Here is a 17,638-nt window from a genome sequence, read left to right as displayed (position 1 = left end):
ATTTGGAGAAAAATTCCCTCATGCTTCCAGCAGAGGAAGGGGAGAAGGAACCATTTTGAAATACTCCAGAGCTTTCTGATCTTTCTATTATAACAAGCACCTAACCTGCTGAAGTTATAGCAGAACCTCAGTCACCTGGAGGAAAGGAAATAGCCAGCCCCAGCCCATTCTAGCCATCGTCCCTCATCTAAGAGGGGATAACTGCGTAGCATTCGTGAAGTTCACAGTCCAGAGGCACAGGCTCACCAGAAGACTGAGGCCTCCTTTAGGAATACAGAATGCTTCCCCAACCCCAAGACCTTACCACCACATTGCTAAAGGCCCACTTACAGAAGCTCTCTCTACCTGGCACATCATGACCAGCTATCAAGAAAAACATTACAAGGCATACTAAGAGGCAAAAGACACAAGTTTGAAGAAAGAGAGCAAACATCAGACTCAGAATTAGATATGGCCGAGATGTTGGAATTCACAGACTGGGAATTTGAAACAACTGTGATTAATATGAAAAGGGCTCTACTAGAGAAAGTAGACAACAAGCAATAACAATCTAAGGAGAGAGATGGAAATCCTAAGAATGAGCTAAAATGCTAGAGATAAAAAATGAAGAGCAGGCTGGGCACGGCAGCTGATGCCTGTAAACCCAGCACTTTGGGAGGCTGAAGTGGGTGGATCATTTGAGGTCAGGAGTTCAAGACCAGCCTGGCCAACACGGTGTAACCCTGCTTCTACTAAAAATACAAAAATTAGCCAGGCGTGGTGGTGGGTGCCTGTAATCCCAGCTACTCAGGAGGCTGAAGTGGGAGAATCGCTTGAACCTGGGTGGTGGAGGTTGCAGAGAGCTGAGATTGCGCCTCTGCACTCCAGCCTGGGTCACAGTGCAAGACTCCACCTCAAAAAAAAAAAAAAAAAAAAAAAAAAATGAAGAGTAGCTCTGAGAGGCTAAGTGGTAGACTAGACACATCTTAGGAAAGAATTGCTGAGCTTAAGGATATCTCAATAGAAACCTCTATAACTGAAAGACAAACAATATCCAAAAACTGTGAGATGATGAAGAAAAGTTATAACTATGCCTCATGGGAATACTAGCAGAAGACAGAGAAAGGAACAGAAGAAATATTTGAAGCAATAATGATTGATTATTTCCCCAAATCAATACGGAACATGAAACCACAGATCCGGGAAGCTCAGAGGACACACAGGATAAATGCAAAAAAATCCTTCAAAACCAAAAAACAAATGAACAAAAAATGACTTTTCTTCAGAAACTGTGCACACAAGGAGCGAGTGGAATGAAATGTTTAAGGTGTTGACAGAAAAAAGCAGTGTCTAACCTAGAATGCTGTAGCCCATGAAATTATCCCCCAAAAGCAAAGGGGATTTGTTGCCAGTAGACCTGCCTTGGAGAGAATGTTAAGTTTTTCAGAGAGAAGAAAAATGATAAAAGTCAGAGCCTCAGATCTACATAAAGAAAGAACATCATTATTACCTTTAATAACGAAGGTAAAGGAAAAGTCTTACTTATTCTTCATTGATTTATTTTTCTTTTTACTTTTTTGAGACAGGGTTTCACTCTGTTGCCCAGGCTGGAGTGCAGTGGTGCAATCACAGCTCACGGCAGCCTCGATCTCCCTGGCTCAAGCGATTCTCCCACCTCAGTCTCCTGAGTAGCTGGGACTACAGGCACGTGCCACCACACCTGGCTAATTTTTTGTATTTATTTTAGTAGAGATGGGGTTTCACCATATTGCCCAGGCTGGTCTCCAATTCCTGGGCTCAAGTGATCCACTTATCTCAGCCTCTCAAAGAGGAAGATCCTGGGCATTGGGACTGAGGTGTTTTTGATACGTTCATGCAAAGATGCCTGGAGTGGGTGGTTGGATTTCTGGGTTGTTTGATTCATAATTGCTTGATTCATAATTGCCAAAACCTGGAAACAATGAAGATATCTTTCAGTAAGCGAATAGATAAAACTGTGATATATCGACACAATGGAATATTATTCAGCACTAAAAAGAAATAGGAGCTATCAAGCCATGAAAAGACATGGAGGAAACTTCAATGCCTGTTACTACGGGAAGGAAGCCAATCTGAAACGGCTACATACTATGTAATTCCAACTAGATGACACTCTGGAAAAAGGCAAAACTATGGAGACAAAAAGATCAGCGGTTGCCAGGGGTAGAGGAGAGGGAGAGATGAATATGCAGAGCACAGATGATTTTTAAGACAGTGAAATTACTCTGCATTATACTGTGATGGTGGGTAATGATGTATCAATGTAGGTTCATCAGTTCTTGTGTTTGAGATGGAGTCTCGCTCTGTCTCGCTCTGTCGACAGGCTGGAGTGCAATGGCTCAATCTCGGCTCACTGCAACCTCCGCCTCCCCATTTCAAGCAATTCTCCTGCCTCAGCTCCCGAGTAGCTGGGACTACAGGTGCCCGCCACCACGACCGGCGAATTTTTGTATTTTTAGTAGAGACGCGGTTTCACCATGTTGGCCAGGATGGTCTCGATCTCCTGATCTCGGGATCCGCCCGCCTCGGCCTCCCAAAGTGTTGGGATTACAGGCGTGAGCCACCAGGCCGGGCCGGGTTCATCAGTTCTAAGAAATGTACCTCTCTGGTAGAGGATGTTGATAAAGGGAAGGCGATGCAGGTGGGGAGGTGGGGCGGGGAGTATTTGGAAAATATCTTTCTGCTCAATTTTGTTAACTTTACTTTAAAAAAACAAAGTCTATCAAAAATTATAGTTTACATTGTTTTTACTCTTTTTCTGTTTCTGGTCTTGTCACAATCTCAAGGTAAGGGAAATATCGGTGACAACTATAGAGTGATATTCCACTGCCATTTATACTCGATAGTTTCTAATTCAAGAGCCTCTCAACAGTGTAACAGGAACTTAGAGCATATGTGGAGCCAGTAGAGGAACAGAGATCGGGTTGTTTGGAAACTACTCTCTTCCAGGAAGGGAAGAACATTAGCTCGGCCGGCCGGCTTCTCTGGTCCCATCCACACACAGAACTGAGGATGGTCTCTGCGCCACTGCTGGGAGTACCTGGAATAAGTAGTGTGAAGCCGTACTAAGCAAAACCCAGTGAATAACAGGAAAGGGGCCTTCATATCTAAGAAGAGGAAAATGATGGAGTTTAACTTTAAAATGTGATCCTTCGATGTGTTTACATTCTTTCTGGACATCGAGGGCCCGGGGACGGGAAGGAGGAATGAAGGAACTCGGAAGCACAGGCTGAGGTCGCGTTCTACTCATGTCCTCAACTGTAAAATGGGCACTAATAGTGCATAGCTCACAGGGCTGCAGCACAAAGACGGTAGGTAGAAAGTGCTTAGCATAGGGCCTGGGGCAGGGTATGCTCTCTGCAAACGTCAGCTAATAGACGTGCCTTCGCTCATGGGCTATGGAACTTTGATTCGCGGTCAGGCAAAGACAGGCACTGTCTGGGGCCTCTGGAAGCTCCTAAATCAGGTGAGACGCGCAAGCGGGCTGGAACCTGCATTCCCAGGCCCAGCCGCGCGCAGGCACCCTCGCCGACCCTCCGCTCTCCCGAGCCGCTCCAGGACCCGCCCGCTGTGGCCCCGCCCCGGCACCCTCCAGGCCCCGCCCCGCGCTGCCCCGCCCCTTCCGCCGCTCAGGCCCAGAGCGTGCGCGCACCCAGACTCCTTGCGGGAGCGAGCGCGTCCGGGAGCCCGCGGCCGGAGAGGGGCTGCGGGTTAGGGGGCCGGCGCCCGCGGTTCAGGTGAGGGCGGGCAAGGGGCGGCGAAAGGGTTGAAGTGTCTCGTGGGAGTGGAGGGAGCGGGAGCGGGCGGCTGGGTCCGCGAGGTCGCTGCCCGTGTGGGCGTGGGGAGCGGGAGCGGGGCGTGGGGAGCGGTGCGACGCGTGAGGCTGGGGGTTAGGGTTAGGCACGGCGTGGGGGAGGGGCGGGGCCGAGCCGTGCGGTTCTGAGGATTGGACCCGGGCCTTGGGCCAGCCGGGCTGGCACCGGAGGGGAATTTGCTGCAGAGTTGAGGGCTTTGGAGCCGGCGGTTGCTCTGGAAGGACCCGAGGGGTTAGCTTTTGCGTTGGGGAGGGTCCAGCGGGGAAAGTTAGACCAGGTGCTGAAAGCCAGTGATGAGAGGCCGAGAGGCCTTCGGGGTCTAGTGAAGAGGTTGAGAACGCCCGAAGATCTGGAAATCCTTGGCTTCCGGGGTCCAACTCCCTGGCAGCTGCCTGGTTTTGGTATTTTGAGATTCTGTTCAGAATAGTGGCGGTGCAAAGGTTGTCACTGGACTAGATTAAATTTAGCTAGACACGCACCGTCACTGAAGAAACTTGTGAGCAAGTTGTATAAATAGAGACCTCCTAAGAGGCAGGTAGGACACTGACTTTGCAGTTGATAGTCTGTTCTATGCCAGTTCTGTTAAGAAGGTTTTATTCTGAGCATCAGGTTGCTTCTGCAATTTTTTTTTGTGCTATTTTGAAGTTTTGTTAAACTCACGTGCTATGTGCTGTCTCACCCGCTTCACTTATTTAGGCATAGGCATGATGAGGATGTCATTTCACCATGTGCTGAAGGGTGATGAGGGGGCACAGTTGCTTGGGGACCACCCACGTGACTTGACTCAACACTTAAGTTTCTGCTATATCTTTACATGGATCTGAAATCTCTTCAAGGGAGCTTGAAATAACTTAGTGGAACATGCTTCATTTTACATGTAGTTATTCTAGAACTGTTCTTTATCATTGGAGAATTTTGGAAAAGAAAAGTACCTGTATTACGTAATTCACACTGTCACTCATCTAGAGATTATTCATTGCAGGATTCCAGAATTGGAAATAACGGGAGGGAGGACCTGGTCCAGCTTCCCTTCCTCAAATAAGGAAATTGACACCTGGCGTGGTAAGATGTGTGGAATGTTACTGGGAATTGGTGGCAGACCTTGGCTGGCATTCTGGTGTTTTGACTGTTAATATCCTTTTTTCTTTTCATTTTAGTATGCTTTTTAGCCCACTTCGTAGGAATGGGAGCTGGAAAGGATGGATTTAGTAAATGTTACTAGAGTGATTGAGTTTAAGCTCCCTGTGGTCCTGTTAGCATTGTGCAGTCCTGTGCTATCAACTTGACCCCTAATCCCAGCCATCAGTCTGAAAATGTTGTGGTATGTAGTTTTCTGAAGGTGATCAGCAGTGTTCTGTTATTACACGAAGGAGAAAAGTAGCATTAATTTACTGATTATACGGATCAGATGGACCAACTAAAGGCAGATGGGCCATTGACTTTACTGGTGGTTATGGTCAGGTGTGTGGAACCTCAGGAATTTATATGGACTAATAAAGTCATATCAGTAAGGTTCGTTTTTATTATTTAAATGTTGCGAGGTTATACAAGAGGTATTGTGTGTAGCATTAAGCACATGGGTTTGCAGGCAGGTAGACCTGAGTTTCAGTACTGCCTCTGGGGTTGGGCAAGTTACTGACCTACTCTGATTTTCAGTTTTAATTCCGATGTAATAACCCATGACCTTACTTTGCACAGTTGTAGGAATTAAATGAGATATGTGAAAGGCCTGGCTTTTAATAGGCCCTCATAAAGTGACTGTTAGCATTTGCATTTTACTAGTGTATGTTGATTTTCAGCAAATTTTCTTTTGTGAAAGAACAACAAAGAATATTCTTTCTCTTTTTCTTTTCTTTTCTTTTTTTTTTGTGACAGGGTCTCTGTTGCCCAGGCTGGAGTGCAGTAGCGTGATCACGGCTTATTGTACCCTCTGCATCTCGTGTTCAAGCGATCCTCCCACCTCAGCCTCCTGAGTAGCTGGGACTACAGGCGTGCGCCACCACGCCTGGCTGATTTTTTTTTTTTTTTTTTTTTTTGTAGAGAAGGGGTTTTGCCATGTTCGCTAGGCTGGTCTCAAACTCATGGATTCAAGGGGACTGCCCGCCTGGACCTCCCAAAGTACTGAGATTGTAGGTGTGAGTTACTGCACCCAGCCAACAACAAAGAATTAATTGCTAAAAAACAGTTGTTACAGAAATTACATTGTGGGAGACTGATTATTGGTCTGGGAAGTGTAAATTACAGATTGTGATCTGTTTATCATTTATTCTCAGTCTCATTTTACTCATCTGTAAAATGAAGGCATATGAAATTTATGAATTTAGGAGTTACTGTAGGAGCATTCTGAGAAAAGAGCCCTTCCAGGTAAGACTTGAAAATTCCAGTGGGAATGCTGTGGTGAAAGGGAGGGAGGAGAGCTGTTTAGCTGTAATTAGGGTGCAAGGATAAGGTGTAAGAACTGGCTGGAGGTTGAATGTTTTCCTGGAGGAGTGTTAGCATCAACTAGATCCCTGGAATTTCTGCCTTTCTGTCTCAAGATGCATGTCTTTGTCCAGAGTACCTGTGGAGAAGAAACAATGGATTCCTTAGACCACATGCTGACAGATCCTCTGGAACTTGGTCCGTGTGGAGATGGCCATGGCACGCGCATCATGGAGGATTGCCTCCTGGGAGGCACCAGAGTTAGTCTGCCCGAGGACCTTCTGGAGGATGTGAGTAGTAACACGGTTGTGACCTTTTTCTCTCTGTCAGCTTCCTTGTAACAGCTATGGGAAACCTTTTCCACTCTACATTTCCAGTCTTTTGTGCTCCCTTTTGTTCATTGTCTACGTTGCAGGCAGCCTGATCTCTTATCTTTTTTTTAAGTTTAGAGTCTATTTAATATCCGATTAAGGAAGAAAACAAGCTACGTTCTGCATGTTTAGTAACATGCCAAAATAACTTGATAACATGATTTAAGCCCTATTTTTAACAAGATAATTTTCATCTGTTAAAAAAGGTTGTGTATTTTAACCATGGAATACTACTCAGCCATAAAAAGGAATGAAATAATGGCATTTGCAGCAAACTGGATGGAATTGGAGGTCATTATTCTAAGTGAAGTAACTTGAGAATGGAAAACCAAACATCATTCTCATAAGTGGCAGCTAAGCTTTGAGGACACAAAGGCATAAGAATGATAATGGACTCTGGGGACTTGGGGGGAAGGATGGGAGTGGGGTGAGGGGTAAAAGACTGCACATTGGGTGCAGTGTACACTGCTTGGGTGATAGGCGCACCAAAATCTCAGAAATAACCACTAAAGAACTCACCCATGTAACCAGACACCACCTGTTCCCCCAATACTATTGAAATAATAATTAAAAATAGAAAAAAAATAGAAAGAAATTATGGAAAAACAAATATGAAGAAATACATCAGTGGGTATCTTTTCTACTAAAACCAGAAGATTGTTATGAGTACTTAATCTTCACTGTGAAATATTTGGCAGTTAATCTCTCCCTGACCCAGTGTCTTACTGTGTTAGTAAATCTGTTAGTTAATAGTTGCAGTATTTCTTTTAAATGTTTTTGGTTTAAACTTAAAGGTAGGCTCCTTTATTTGTTTGGTTCTTTTCAACTGTTTGAGACACTTTCATTCCCTGAAATTTATGAAGTACATGTTTATCACTAAATGTAGTAGTTTGGTTTACATTAATAATTTGATGTGTGGTCTAAAAATGCAGTCACTAAGAGGGTGTACACTGTGGTTACGGATTGATTGGCAGTGGAGTACCATGGAGGCCACTGCAGTGGTGCTAATGGTGCTAAGGCTGGCGGTGGAATTTCTGTGTAGGGCCTTAAGTCCTGGTGACTCAGGGAATCCATCACAGCCTGGGGTCGTTCACCCCAGTTCACTCCTTTTCTGTTTGGCCTAGATTGCCCCATGGCTTCCCCTCATCCCAACAACTGAGTAGGGACCCAGGAATCTGAATGAGCTGATCGTTATTTATGTTCAGATGAGTAAATGTCCAGACCAGTTAAACTATGGCTGTTTTTCTGGCGGTCTTTATCTGCAGGGCCCAAAGTTAATAAACCATAGGAAATAGACTGTCATTCTTAGTTTGCTGCCAGGGCTTATTTTAGATTCAGAGCGTATTGGTGCATGGGAGAGGTAGTGTCGTTTGCTCTGATTTTCAACCAGTGGGCTAGCTGGCATCTTTTGTGCTCCTGGCTTTTTTCAGTCATGGCACGATTGCATCTCCTAGCTGTTTCTTTTGCCCAGCAGGATAATATTGAGTCCCACTGCAAGCACGGACAAGGCCTCTGGTTCTGGTCACCACTACCTTTTCAACCGTAGAACATCACTGGAAATGCTTAATGCCTGGATCTATTTTCTACCAAAAACAGTTCCACTGGGAAGTCTTTCAGTGGGAGATGAATAAATGTTATACATTGTTATGTTCAGTTATGTCAATAAGACCACTTACTAATAGAAAATAAATAAACATTTTTAAAAGGTATATTTTAAAAGCAGAATTATATATGTGTTTAAAATGGTTACCATGTTGTGGAACGTTAAACAAAACCTACACGTATTTTCTGTATCCATAAGGTAACCCTCTACTCAATAATGGTACGTGCCCTGGGATGGGATGCCAGCTTGTTTTTGTCCACTTTCACAGGCAAGATGCGTCATTGTCATCATTAAGGTGGCTACCGTTTATTAAGTGCTTATTATTTGCAAGCCACTATGTACGTGAAAACATTCATTTAATTATATATTTCTTTTGTTTTGCCATATTTTGAACATATAGGTGTGGAGCATGGTATAGCAAACAGTCATCTATGCATCACCCAGTTTTAAGAGATAATTTAGTTTGTTTGTTTCACATTCTTCTTTGGTCGTATGTCAAACATTATGGATAAAATGAAAGCCACCAGTGTGCTGTTCTCTGATCCTCCCTCCCAGCTACAGTAACAACTGTACTGCAGTTGGTGTATATACTTCCCATCCATGTTTTCTTGGCATACTCTTTCAGGGCAGTCCCTTTATGTTACTCATGTAGTCAGCAAACACTTGTTCTATTAGGCGCCTTTATGCCAGACACTGAGTTAGATGCTAGGAATAAAATGTAGGCAAAAATAGGCTTGCAGGGGAAGATCCTGGGCATTGGGACTGAGGTGTTTTTGATACGTTCATGCAAAGATGCCTGGAGCGGGTGGTTGGATTTCTGGGTTGTTTCCTGCTGAAACCCTTTAGTGGGTCTCCATTGTCCTTAGGGATAAAAGTCACAACTACCTAAAATGCTTGCCGTCCCTTGCATCTTTCTGCTGTCTGCTGCCTCCACCTCCCTCCCTGTCCTTGATCTAGCCAAATATTGCCTGAACTCTAAAAAACCAAAAAAAACCCCAAAAAAACCCAAAAAGTATCACACAGAAGAGTATATAAAATGCGCACACACGCACACACACACACACACACACACACACACAAGTAAGACAATAATAAAACATGCATGTAGCCTTCAGTTAGGGTAGGGACACTACCAAGACCACTGAAGCCCACCACCACGTACCCTGTCTTATCCCTCTCCATTCCCCCGCAGGTAACTGCTATCCTTTCTTTTGTGTTAATTCTTTTTTTGTTTTTCTGGTGTTGCTCTGTGGATTTCTAACCTTCTCCCCCACCGTCTTTTTTTCTCTTTCCTCATCCCTCTCCTGTCTTAACCGTTTTTTTGGTGAGCATTCTCCGACATTGTAAATGTGGGATGTTTGCTTCTATACACATCAGCACTTCTTTAACTACATTGTAACTGCATGTTTAATTGTTCCCCACCTCAGACCATATATATGCCAGGCCAAGTTAGTATTTTGCTCGTGGAAGGTATCCAGTATATAACTTGGGAGTTGAAAATGAACCCCATCCTGTTTCTTCTCACTCTTAGCTGGTGACTTCAGTCCCTCAAGTTCATTCCTTCTATGTTAACCTTTTCCTGCCACTCAGTTGAGGCGGAATTCAGCTGTCCACCCCCATACCCTCGTTGGCAGAGGCGGCTTCCAAGTGGGATTCTCTACTAAAATGATTTTCCTCTGGATAATTATTTACTGTTGGATACAAGACTGTGGCTCATATGTAGTCTTTAATCTCAAGATCATTGGAATTTTAGTTTATTTTAAAAAATTGTAGGCCAGGCACGGTGGCTCATGCCTGTAATCCCAGCACTTTGGGAGGCCGAAGCAGGCAGATCACCTCAGGTCAGGAGTTTGAGACCAGCCTGGTCAACATGGTGAAACCCTATCTCTACTAAAAATACAAAAAATAGGCAGGCGTGGTGGTGCGCACCTGTAATCCCAGCTACTCGGGAGGCTGAGGTAGGAGAATCGCTTGAGTCTGGGAGGCAGAGGTTGCAGTGAGCAGAGATCGTGCTATTGCACTCCAGCCTGGGCAACGAGCAAAATTCGGTCTCAAAAAGAAAAAAAAAAAATGTAAAAAATTAGTAGTGATAGTTGCATAGCAAATGTGAATGCACTTAAGGCCACTGAAGTCTACACTTAAAAATGGTTAAATTGGTAAATCTTATGTATATTATGTAATGTTTTGTATACACATACATACAAAAAACTTAAAAATTTATTTTACTTTTGTTTACTTTTCCTATTTCTCCTAGCCTGAGATCTTCTTTGATGTTGTCAGCCTCTCAACATGGCAGGAAGTGTTAAGTGATTCTCAACGTGAACACCTCCAGCAGTTTCTGCCTCAGTTTCCTGAAGACAGTGCTGAGCAGCAGAATGAACTCATCTTAGCCTTGTTCAGTGGGGAGAACTTCCGCTTTGGAAACCCTCTGCACATTGCCCAGAAGCTTTTCCGAGGTTTGCAGCTCAGTATTCTTTCTTTGAGGGGGGTGGTGGATGGGCACACGTTCACTTATGTGGGTATTCCTTTCTTCCTTTTCTTCTTTTTATCTTCATGTACAGATACGCAGGCAGCAAAGAGCGGTTTTGTGTAACACTTTGCTATCTAGGCTGTGTTTTACAAAATAAAAATGTATTGACTTATATAGAAAATACATAATATGAATTCAGCTTGTAACCAGCATCTACATAAAAAAATAAAACATTTCCAGCATACTAGAGGTGCCCTTCATGTCTGGTCTTTAAAAAATTTTAAAAAGAGCTTGCCATTTGCTTTATTGCATGTATCAAGGTTCGTGTGTGTGTGTGTTTAGGTACACACACTTTTTGCTGCAGAAAATATGACACTTCACTGCCAAGCACTTCAGCATGTCCATGTCTCTTAACAAGACACTTTCCCATATCATCACCGCCCTGTTACCACACTCAAGGAATTTTACATTGAGCAGATAATATCATAGGCTATTTCATGTTCAAATTTTCTTTTCTTTTCTTTGGGACAGAGTCTCGCTGTGTCGCCCAGGCTGGAGTGCAGTGGCGCGATCTCAGCTCACTGCAAACTCTGCCTCCCGCGTTCACGCCATTCTCCTGCCTCAGCCTCCCTAGTAGCTGGGACTACAGGCGCCCGCCACCACGCCTGGCTGATTTTTTGTGTTTTTAGTAGAGACAGGGTTTCACTGTGTTAACCAGGATGGTCTCGATCTCCTGACCTCGTGATCTGCCCGCCTCGGCCTCCCAAATTGCTGGGATCACAGGCGTGAGCCACCGCGCCCGGACTTCATGTTCAAATTTTCTTAATTGTTCCTGCAATGTCCTTTAGAGTAGCTGTGTAAATCCAGGATCTGTTCAGGGTTCATGCATTGTGCTTGGGCCTTACGTCTCTTTAGCTTTTTGAATCTAGGTAGGGCGCTTTGCCCCTTTTGTTTTTGTCTTTCAGTACACGAAGAGCCAGGACACTTGAATTATAAAATGTCCTGCTTCCTGGGAATTTGTCATTTTGTTTTCTCATGGTTAGATTGGGTTAAAGGCTTTCGGCAGGAATATGATATAGGAAATGTCGTCTTTCCCATTGTATCACCTCAGGAGGCACATGGTGTCAGGTTTTCCATTTTGGTAAAGCCACATTTGCTCACTTGGTTAAGGGGTGTCTGCCATACCTCTTGCTTGTAAGGATACTTTATTCCTTTATCATTAAGAAGCAGTGTGGGATGATACTTTGGGATCATGGATCATGTGATAGTCTCATTTTCCAAAAGCCTTTGTCTTACCCAGTGGTTTCTGCTTCCATGGGTGATTCTCAGCTGCATCAGTTACTATATTGGGGGTTGCAAAATGCTTTGGGCCACTCTTTAAGTTACAGTTTGCTTTCTGGACCATGGAGAGGAGCCAAGGAAGCCTCTTCCCCTTCCCTTCCAGGGTGACTTTGTTCTGGCACAAGGCCCTGAATGGGCAGCACATCTGGAATTCTGTTAAACTTGACAACTTGACAGCTGCTAATGACCAGAGAGAGTAGCCTTTTCACCTGAAATCTCGTTATATTAAGGGTGTAAAATGAACATTCCCTTCTTTGGTGGGTTACTAGTGTAAAAAGGAATTCCCCTCTATGGTTGGCAGAGATCTGTTTCACTACAGCTGAGGGTGCACTGTCTCCTCTGATAGAGCAGAAGTTGGGGACCCACTTGGCTTTAGAGGGGCTCTGTAAGGGACCTTCCATAAAGGTAGCACTGTCTCTTGTGCTGGCATGTTTCCCCCGAAACAGTATGGTCGTCTGGTAAGGATACAGATGAGGAATGTCAAGGCAGGACTTCCTGCATATTCCACTCTGACCCATGCCATGTGTCAGTTCTAGTGCTGCTGAAGACAGTTGCATTACTGTGGCTGTGATGGTCATCAGCCTTAAATGAGCTGTCATTGCTTCTCAGCATGCTTTTACTTTTGGTTCTCCTTCCTGATTCTCTTAAATGTTCACTTTTCCCTTAAGTTTTGTGGTACAGAGTTTACCATGTTAAGCACTCATTCAATATATTTATTGACTGATGATGTATATTTGTTGACTGATGTAAATATATATACCTTTATTTTTTTAAGACGGACACTTTAACCCGGAGGTGGTCAAGTACCGGCAGTTATGCTTCAAGTCACAGTACAAGCGCTACCTCAACTCCCAGCAGCAGTATTTCCATCGGCTGCTGAAGCAAATTCTTGCTTCCCGGAGTGTAAGTAGTGCTGGGAACTGGATATAAAATGTGGGCAGTCACAGGTATCATGACTTCAAGAAGCAATTCAGGTGCAAAACACAAAAATTGCCACTGAGAAAAAAATGCTACCAATTAATCTGTGACACAGTTAAGCTATGCCATCCTTTCTTATGATAAACTTCAAATGTGTCCTGATTTCAGAGATGTTAAAACATAAAATGTGCTTCTTAAAATTGATGAAATTATAGTAGCTTCAGTGTTTACCAAGATAAACAGATGGATTTTGGATCTATCCTGGGTTATTAAGGGAAACGAGGATTCCTTGGAATGGATATGAAAGTGTGCATGGGCCTCTGAATGCTGTGATGGATGGTAGCATAACAGGCCCAATGGCCCCTGGGTCTGGACCAGCCTGGAAATTCTTAAAGGCAAAGTTGTTTGGATTTTAAGTCATCCTTTAAGCTTTGGTATAGAAATACTTGAATGTCTAGTATAAAAAAGTATTCATTCCTAGTAGAGCACTTCAACAGTCAGATTTGGGATTTTTCATGTAATCAATATAGATTCTTTTTATTCGGATATATTAATATATATGTGCATCTTTCTTTGTGATCTGGAGGGAGGGAGTTGGGCTTAACACTGAAGAGAAGAAAATGTAGACTTGTAGAGTGTTCATTGTTCCAGAACAGGTCTTGGATGATGACGTGTACCCCCACCTGATCTCTACCTAGGATCTGCTGGAGATGGCCCGGCGGAGTGTCCCCGCCCTTCCCTTCCGGCAGAAACGCCCTTCACCATCCCGCACACCTGAGGAGCGGGAGTGGCGGACCCAGCAGCGCTACTTGAAGGTCTTAAGGGAAGTGAAAGAGGAGTGTGGTGACACAGCCCTGTCATCTGATGAGGAGGGTGAGTGTCCTCGGGCACTTGGGGTAGCTGGGGTATTGGATTGATACCGGCCACTTGTCCGGTTGGAGCCAGTGGTAGCCATTTATCTCCCCAGCAAAGAAACCCTCTTGAGTTGTCTGGTCTGGGGTGCATAGCGGGACTCAGAAGGCCTTGGTCTTTGGGTTGCTGAGACATTGCCATCAGATGGGGAGTGACTCCATGGCCTTTTTCACCCTTGGGGCCATGTGGCATTTGAGCTTAGATGAGAGCCCGCCAGACGACTCCCTGCACGACGGGGTTCTCCACAGTGGGCCTGACTGGTCCCATTTGCCACTTGAGAGAACTGTTTTCCCCTTACAGGAGAGTAGTAGTGGCTGTTGGCCTGCTGCAATGCAACCCCAGCACTCTGTTGAAGTCTCTCTTCCTGGAAGAGCCGTTAGATGACCTAAGTGTGCTCCAGCTCCTCTGGGGTAGGGTCAGAAAGGATTGTGGAACCCTGGCCTCCATGTTGTTGGCTTAGCCTTGTTGAACCCAAATGGCCACTTACCCAATCTCCCCTATTGGAGTCCACAGCCACGTTGGATTTACAAGAACAATTTTCTTTTGAAGATCTCAGCTCATGGCTTCCGAGCTCTCCAGCACGTTCTCCTAGTCCTGCGGTGCCCCTGCGGGTGGTGCCCACACTTTCAACCACGGATATGAAAACCGCAGGTGAGAACCGAGCTGCCGCTGTCACCATTCTGGAACATTGCGGTGGAGACCTGAAAACTCCTTTAGAGGGAGGTGGGTGGGGGCAGATTCCTACCTACCAGGAAAACAAAACTCCCTAGAACTAGGTGATTTGTTTGGCGAAGTTTTTGTACCATTTTACTTTTTTTTACATCTGGAGATAGGCCTGCCTTTTTTCTTTTGTTTTAAAATTTTTTCTCAGAAGCTGATATTTTGGGCTAAAGAAAGCAAAATCTTGAAACAGTAGTACGAAGGGGCAGTTCGGTAAGCGGACAAAGGAATAACCAGAGCCAAGCCATTCTCCAGAGTGTCTGTGAGTTTGGAGAAGAGTTTTTGTTTGGAACAGGAAGCAAAGATTGTTAAGAACTTTAAGTGTGTTTTAGGACCAGCTGAGTCACAGAAGTCATTTATTACCAACGTATGGAAAAGTGGAAGTGTCGATCCTGTGACTTTAAAGATCTTTGGTACTTGTAGTTCACAGGTGTCAGAAGGGAAACTCAGAAATATCTTACTTTTGACAAGTGACCAGAAAGATGTAAATTGGAGAATCATGGTAGTGAATATGGTTTGGTTTGTTTTCTCAGATAAAGTAGAACTGGGGGACAGTGACCTGAAGATAATGTTAAAGAAGCACCACGAGAAGCGGAAACATCAGCCAGTAAGATGGGAAGGGCGTGCGGCTGTGTGGTTTTCAGCCTGATGTCTCAGGATTGGCTGTCCTGAGGAAGACACGGGGCATCACTGCCTCGTCTGTATGTCCTCCCTACCACTGTGGGCACAGGAGCAGCTGGCGAGGCTAGCTAGCATCAACGATGTGAGGCACGGTGGCTTTGACTTTGCAGGGCCTGCTGAATGTAGTGTCTGCCTTAATCGTTACAGTGACACTGTCGAGTATAGGAATCGTCGTCTCCACCTCAGCAGTGCTCAAGAGGTTAGGGAGCTTGTCCTTGGTCCTATAGCCAGGAAGCAGCAGAGCCAGGAGTTGGGCCCTGGCTTTGTCCCACTTTTTACTGTTTCCATTATTCCATGCTACCAAGTTGAGGTAGCTAGCACCAAGCCAGAGAGTTCAGTGGAGAAAAGATGATACCTTTTTGGGAAGAAAAGACAGTTCTTCTAAGACTAGGAGGTGAGATGGGAAGAACCCCACATCAGAAGTCAGTACTGAGTTCTCTCTCTTTTCTAGTTACTGTGATACTTCTCTAAAGCCCATTTCCAGACTCTGTAAAACATAGTAATATTTAACAAGACTGTTTGCAAAGCACATCAGACAAGGAATGCAGAAGAGCTTTATAATTAAATGCTGTACGGTAGAAAGATTGGAACTGGGTTCTATGCAGCAGTATCAAGTTATTTTTAATTAAATGGGGATATGATAGGGAAAAAATGAATAGTTTTATCTCTCTATATTTTTGACTCAATGTGATTTCCCCAAGTGTACCTAACATCTAATTGTTACATAAATTGGCAAAGTCACCTCAGTTTTTGCTCCTTTTTGGGCCTCCATGACCAAATTCTGGATATCACATCTAGGATCACCCGGACCTTTTGACAGGGGACCTGACCCTCAATGACATCATGACTCGAGTAAATGCTGGCAGGAAGGGCTCTCTGGCAGGTAAATGACTGGGCCCCTCTAGGAGCCTTCATCTGACTATGGTGTTAAGTTGCGTGAGCCCATAACATGGCAAAAATAAATGAAACCATGGCCTCTTTCATGCTGGTAACCTTTATTATTACCTCTTACAGGCTAACAGGTGGGAAATGAATGTAAAATCAGTACAACAGAGCATCAGCTCTTTAATATTAAAATTAAGCCATATACTTGGGAGGCTGAGGTGGGAGAATCGCTTGAACCGGGGAGATTGAGGCTGTAGTGAGCTATGATCGCACCACTGCACTCCAGCTTGGGCAACAGAGTGAGATCCTATCTCAAAAAAATAAAAAGCTATAAATCACTCAATGAATTTGGTTTCATTGAGTGTTTTATTACTGAGACTTTTCTGTCTTTGGTGGGCCTTGGGAAAAGAATATGCAGATAAGACCCCTCACTTCCCTGTGTAGGAGATACATTTCTGTGACTGGTGTTACTTTGCCTTTCTAGCCTTATATGACTTGGCTGTCCTTAAAAAAAAGGTTAAGGAAAAAGAGGAAAAGAAGAAGAAGAAAATAAAAACGATCAAATCAGAGGCAGAGGACCTGGCCGAGCCGCTAAGCAGTACTGAAGGGGTTGCACCTCTCTCACAGGCCCCCTCTCCGCTGGCAATTCCTGCTATCAAGGAAGAGTAAGTGAGCAACAGAGATTCTGTAATTCTCAGGGTGAATGGGTAAGCCATAGGCTGTGCCCTGGCCCCTAGGGCTTGTCGTAGCTGTAAGTATGTTGGACTTGTAGACCTGAAGTCCCAGGGATACTGCTGGGAGAATATATTGTTTGCTCCTTTCTTGAACTATTTTATGACTGCTAGGAGGCTTGGGCGCCTGAATCAATCTAGGGATGTGTTCTTGGTCTTTTTGGTTCTTATATTTTTCTTCCCTCATTAGGCCCCTTGAAGACCTCAAGCCTTGCCTTGGAATCAATGAAATATCTTCCAGCTTCTTCTCTCTTCTATTAGAGATCTTGCTGCTGGAGAGTCAGGCTAGCCTTCCTATGGTAAGCGTTTTGGAAAAGTTGGAGGTACATTAGAGTTTTCAAAGTGTTCAAATCCTGAATGATCTATAGCTTGAGAAGTGGAACTCTGAGTTCCTCTCAACACTCTGTAGTTAACTTGCTTTGTGATTCGGACAAACACCGGATGCATATACTGCAGCTTGTGGTGGCACTTGTGTGGAATTGCTGGTGTGGAAGAGAAGTCTGACTGGGTTCTGCCTTTGCTTTCCCTCAGCTAGAGGAGCGAGTTTTGGATTGGCAGTCATCGCCAGCCAGCTCACTCAACAGCTGGTTCTCTGCGGCCCCCAACTGGGCTGAGTTGGTACTACCAGCCCTGCAGTATCTTGCTGGAGAAAGTCGAGGTAAGATGCTCTTTTCTGTAGGGTCAGTATTTTTCCCCCTTTTGTCTAATTAATTATTAGAATAAACTGCAGCTTTGCTCGTGTAATCCATCAT

At 44.6% G+C, this 17,638-nt stretch overlaps 1 protein-coding gene across 34 annotated transcripts in view; it reads left to right on the top strand.

Annotated features, from left to right (window-relative positions):
* Nucleotides 1-3,644: 3,644 nt before the first annotated feature.
* The window catches only part of NFRKB (nuclear factor related to kappaB binding protein), a 31,898-nt gene continuing 17,904 nt past the window's right edge, over nucleotides 3,645-17,638 (top strand). For 2 of the 34 annotated variants that reach the window (XM_063783538.1, XM_063783532.1), the window contains exons 1-14: nucleotides 3,657-3,755; nucleotides 4,816-4,895; nucleotides 4,991-5,154; nucleotides 5,874-5,962; nucleotides 6,389-6,544; nucleotides 10,483-10,684; nucleotides 12,815-12,942; nucleotides 13,656-13,830; nucleotides 14,383-14,520; nucleotides 15,123-15,196; nucleotides 16,069-16,153; nucleotides 16,640-16,820; nucleotides 17,077-17,185; nucleotides 17,418-17,544. In XM_063783538.1, the coding sequence (XP_063639608.1) occupies nucleotides 5,915-5,962; nucleotides 6,389-6,544; nucleotides 10,483-10,684; nucleotides 12,815-12,942; nucleotides 13,656-13,830; nucleotides 14,383-14,520; nucleotides 15,123-15,196; nucleotides 16,069-16,153; nucleotides 16,640-16,820; nucleotides 17,077-17,185; nucleotides 17,418-17,544 (1,423 nt within the window). In that variant the 5' untranslated portion in view covers nucleotides 3,657-3,755; nucleotides 4,816-4,895; nucleotides 4,991-5,154; nucleotides 5,874-5,914. Of the gene's footprint in view, nucleotides 3,756-4,815; nucleotides 4,896-4,990; nucleotides 5,346-5,873; nucleotides 5,969-6,106; nucleotides 6,198-6,370; nucleotides 6,545-10,482; nucleotides 10,685-12,814; nucleotides 12,943-13,655; nucleotides 13,831-14,382; nucleotides 14,521-15,122; nucleotides 15,197-16,068; nucleotides 16,154-16,639; nucleotides 16,821-17,076; nucleotides 17,186-17,417; nucleotides 17,545-17,638 lie in introns of those variants that run through there. The other 32 variants (XM_063783541.1, XM_054662843.2, XM_063783537.1 and 29 more) reach the window with 27 other exon arrangements.

This window comes from Pan troglodytes, chromosome 9 (genome assembly GCF_028858775.2).
Source record: "Pan troglodytes isolate AG18354 chromosome 9, NHGRI_mPanTro3-v2.0_pri, whole genome shotgun sequence".
NCBI classification, from domain to species: domain Eukaryota; kingdom Metazoa; phylum Chordata; class Mammalia; order Primates; family Hominidae; genus Pan; species Pan troglodytes.
Note: the sequence above shows the minus strand (reverse complement) of the source record. Positions and strands in the feature narration are given on the sequence as shown.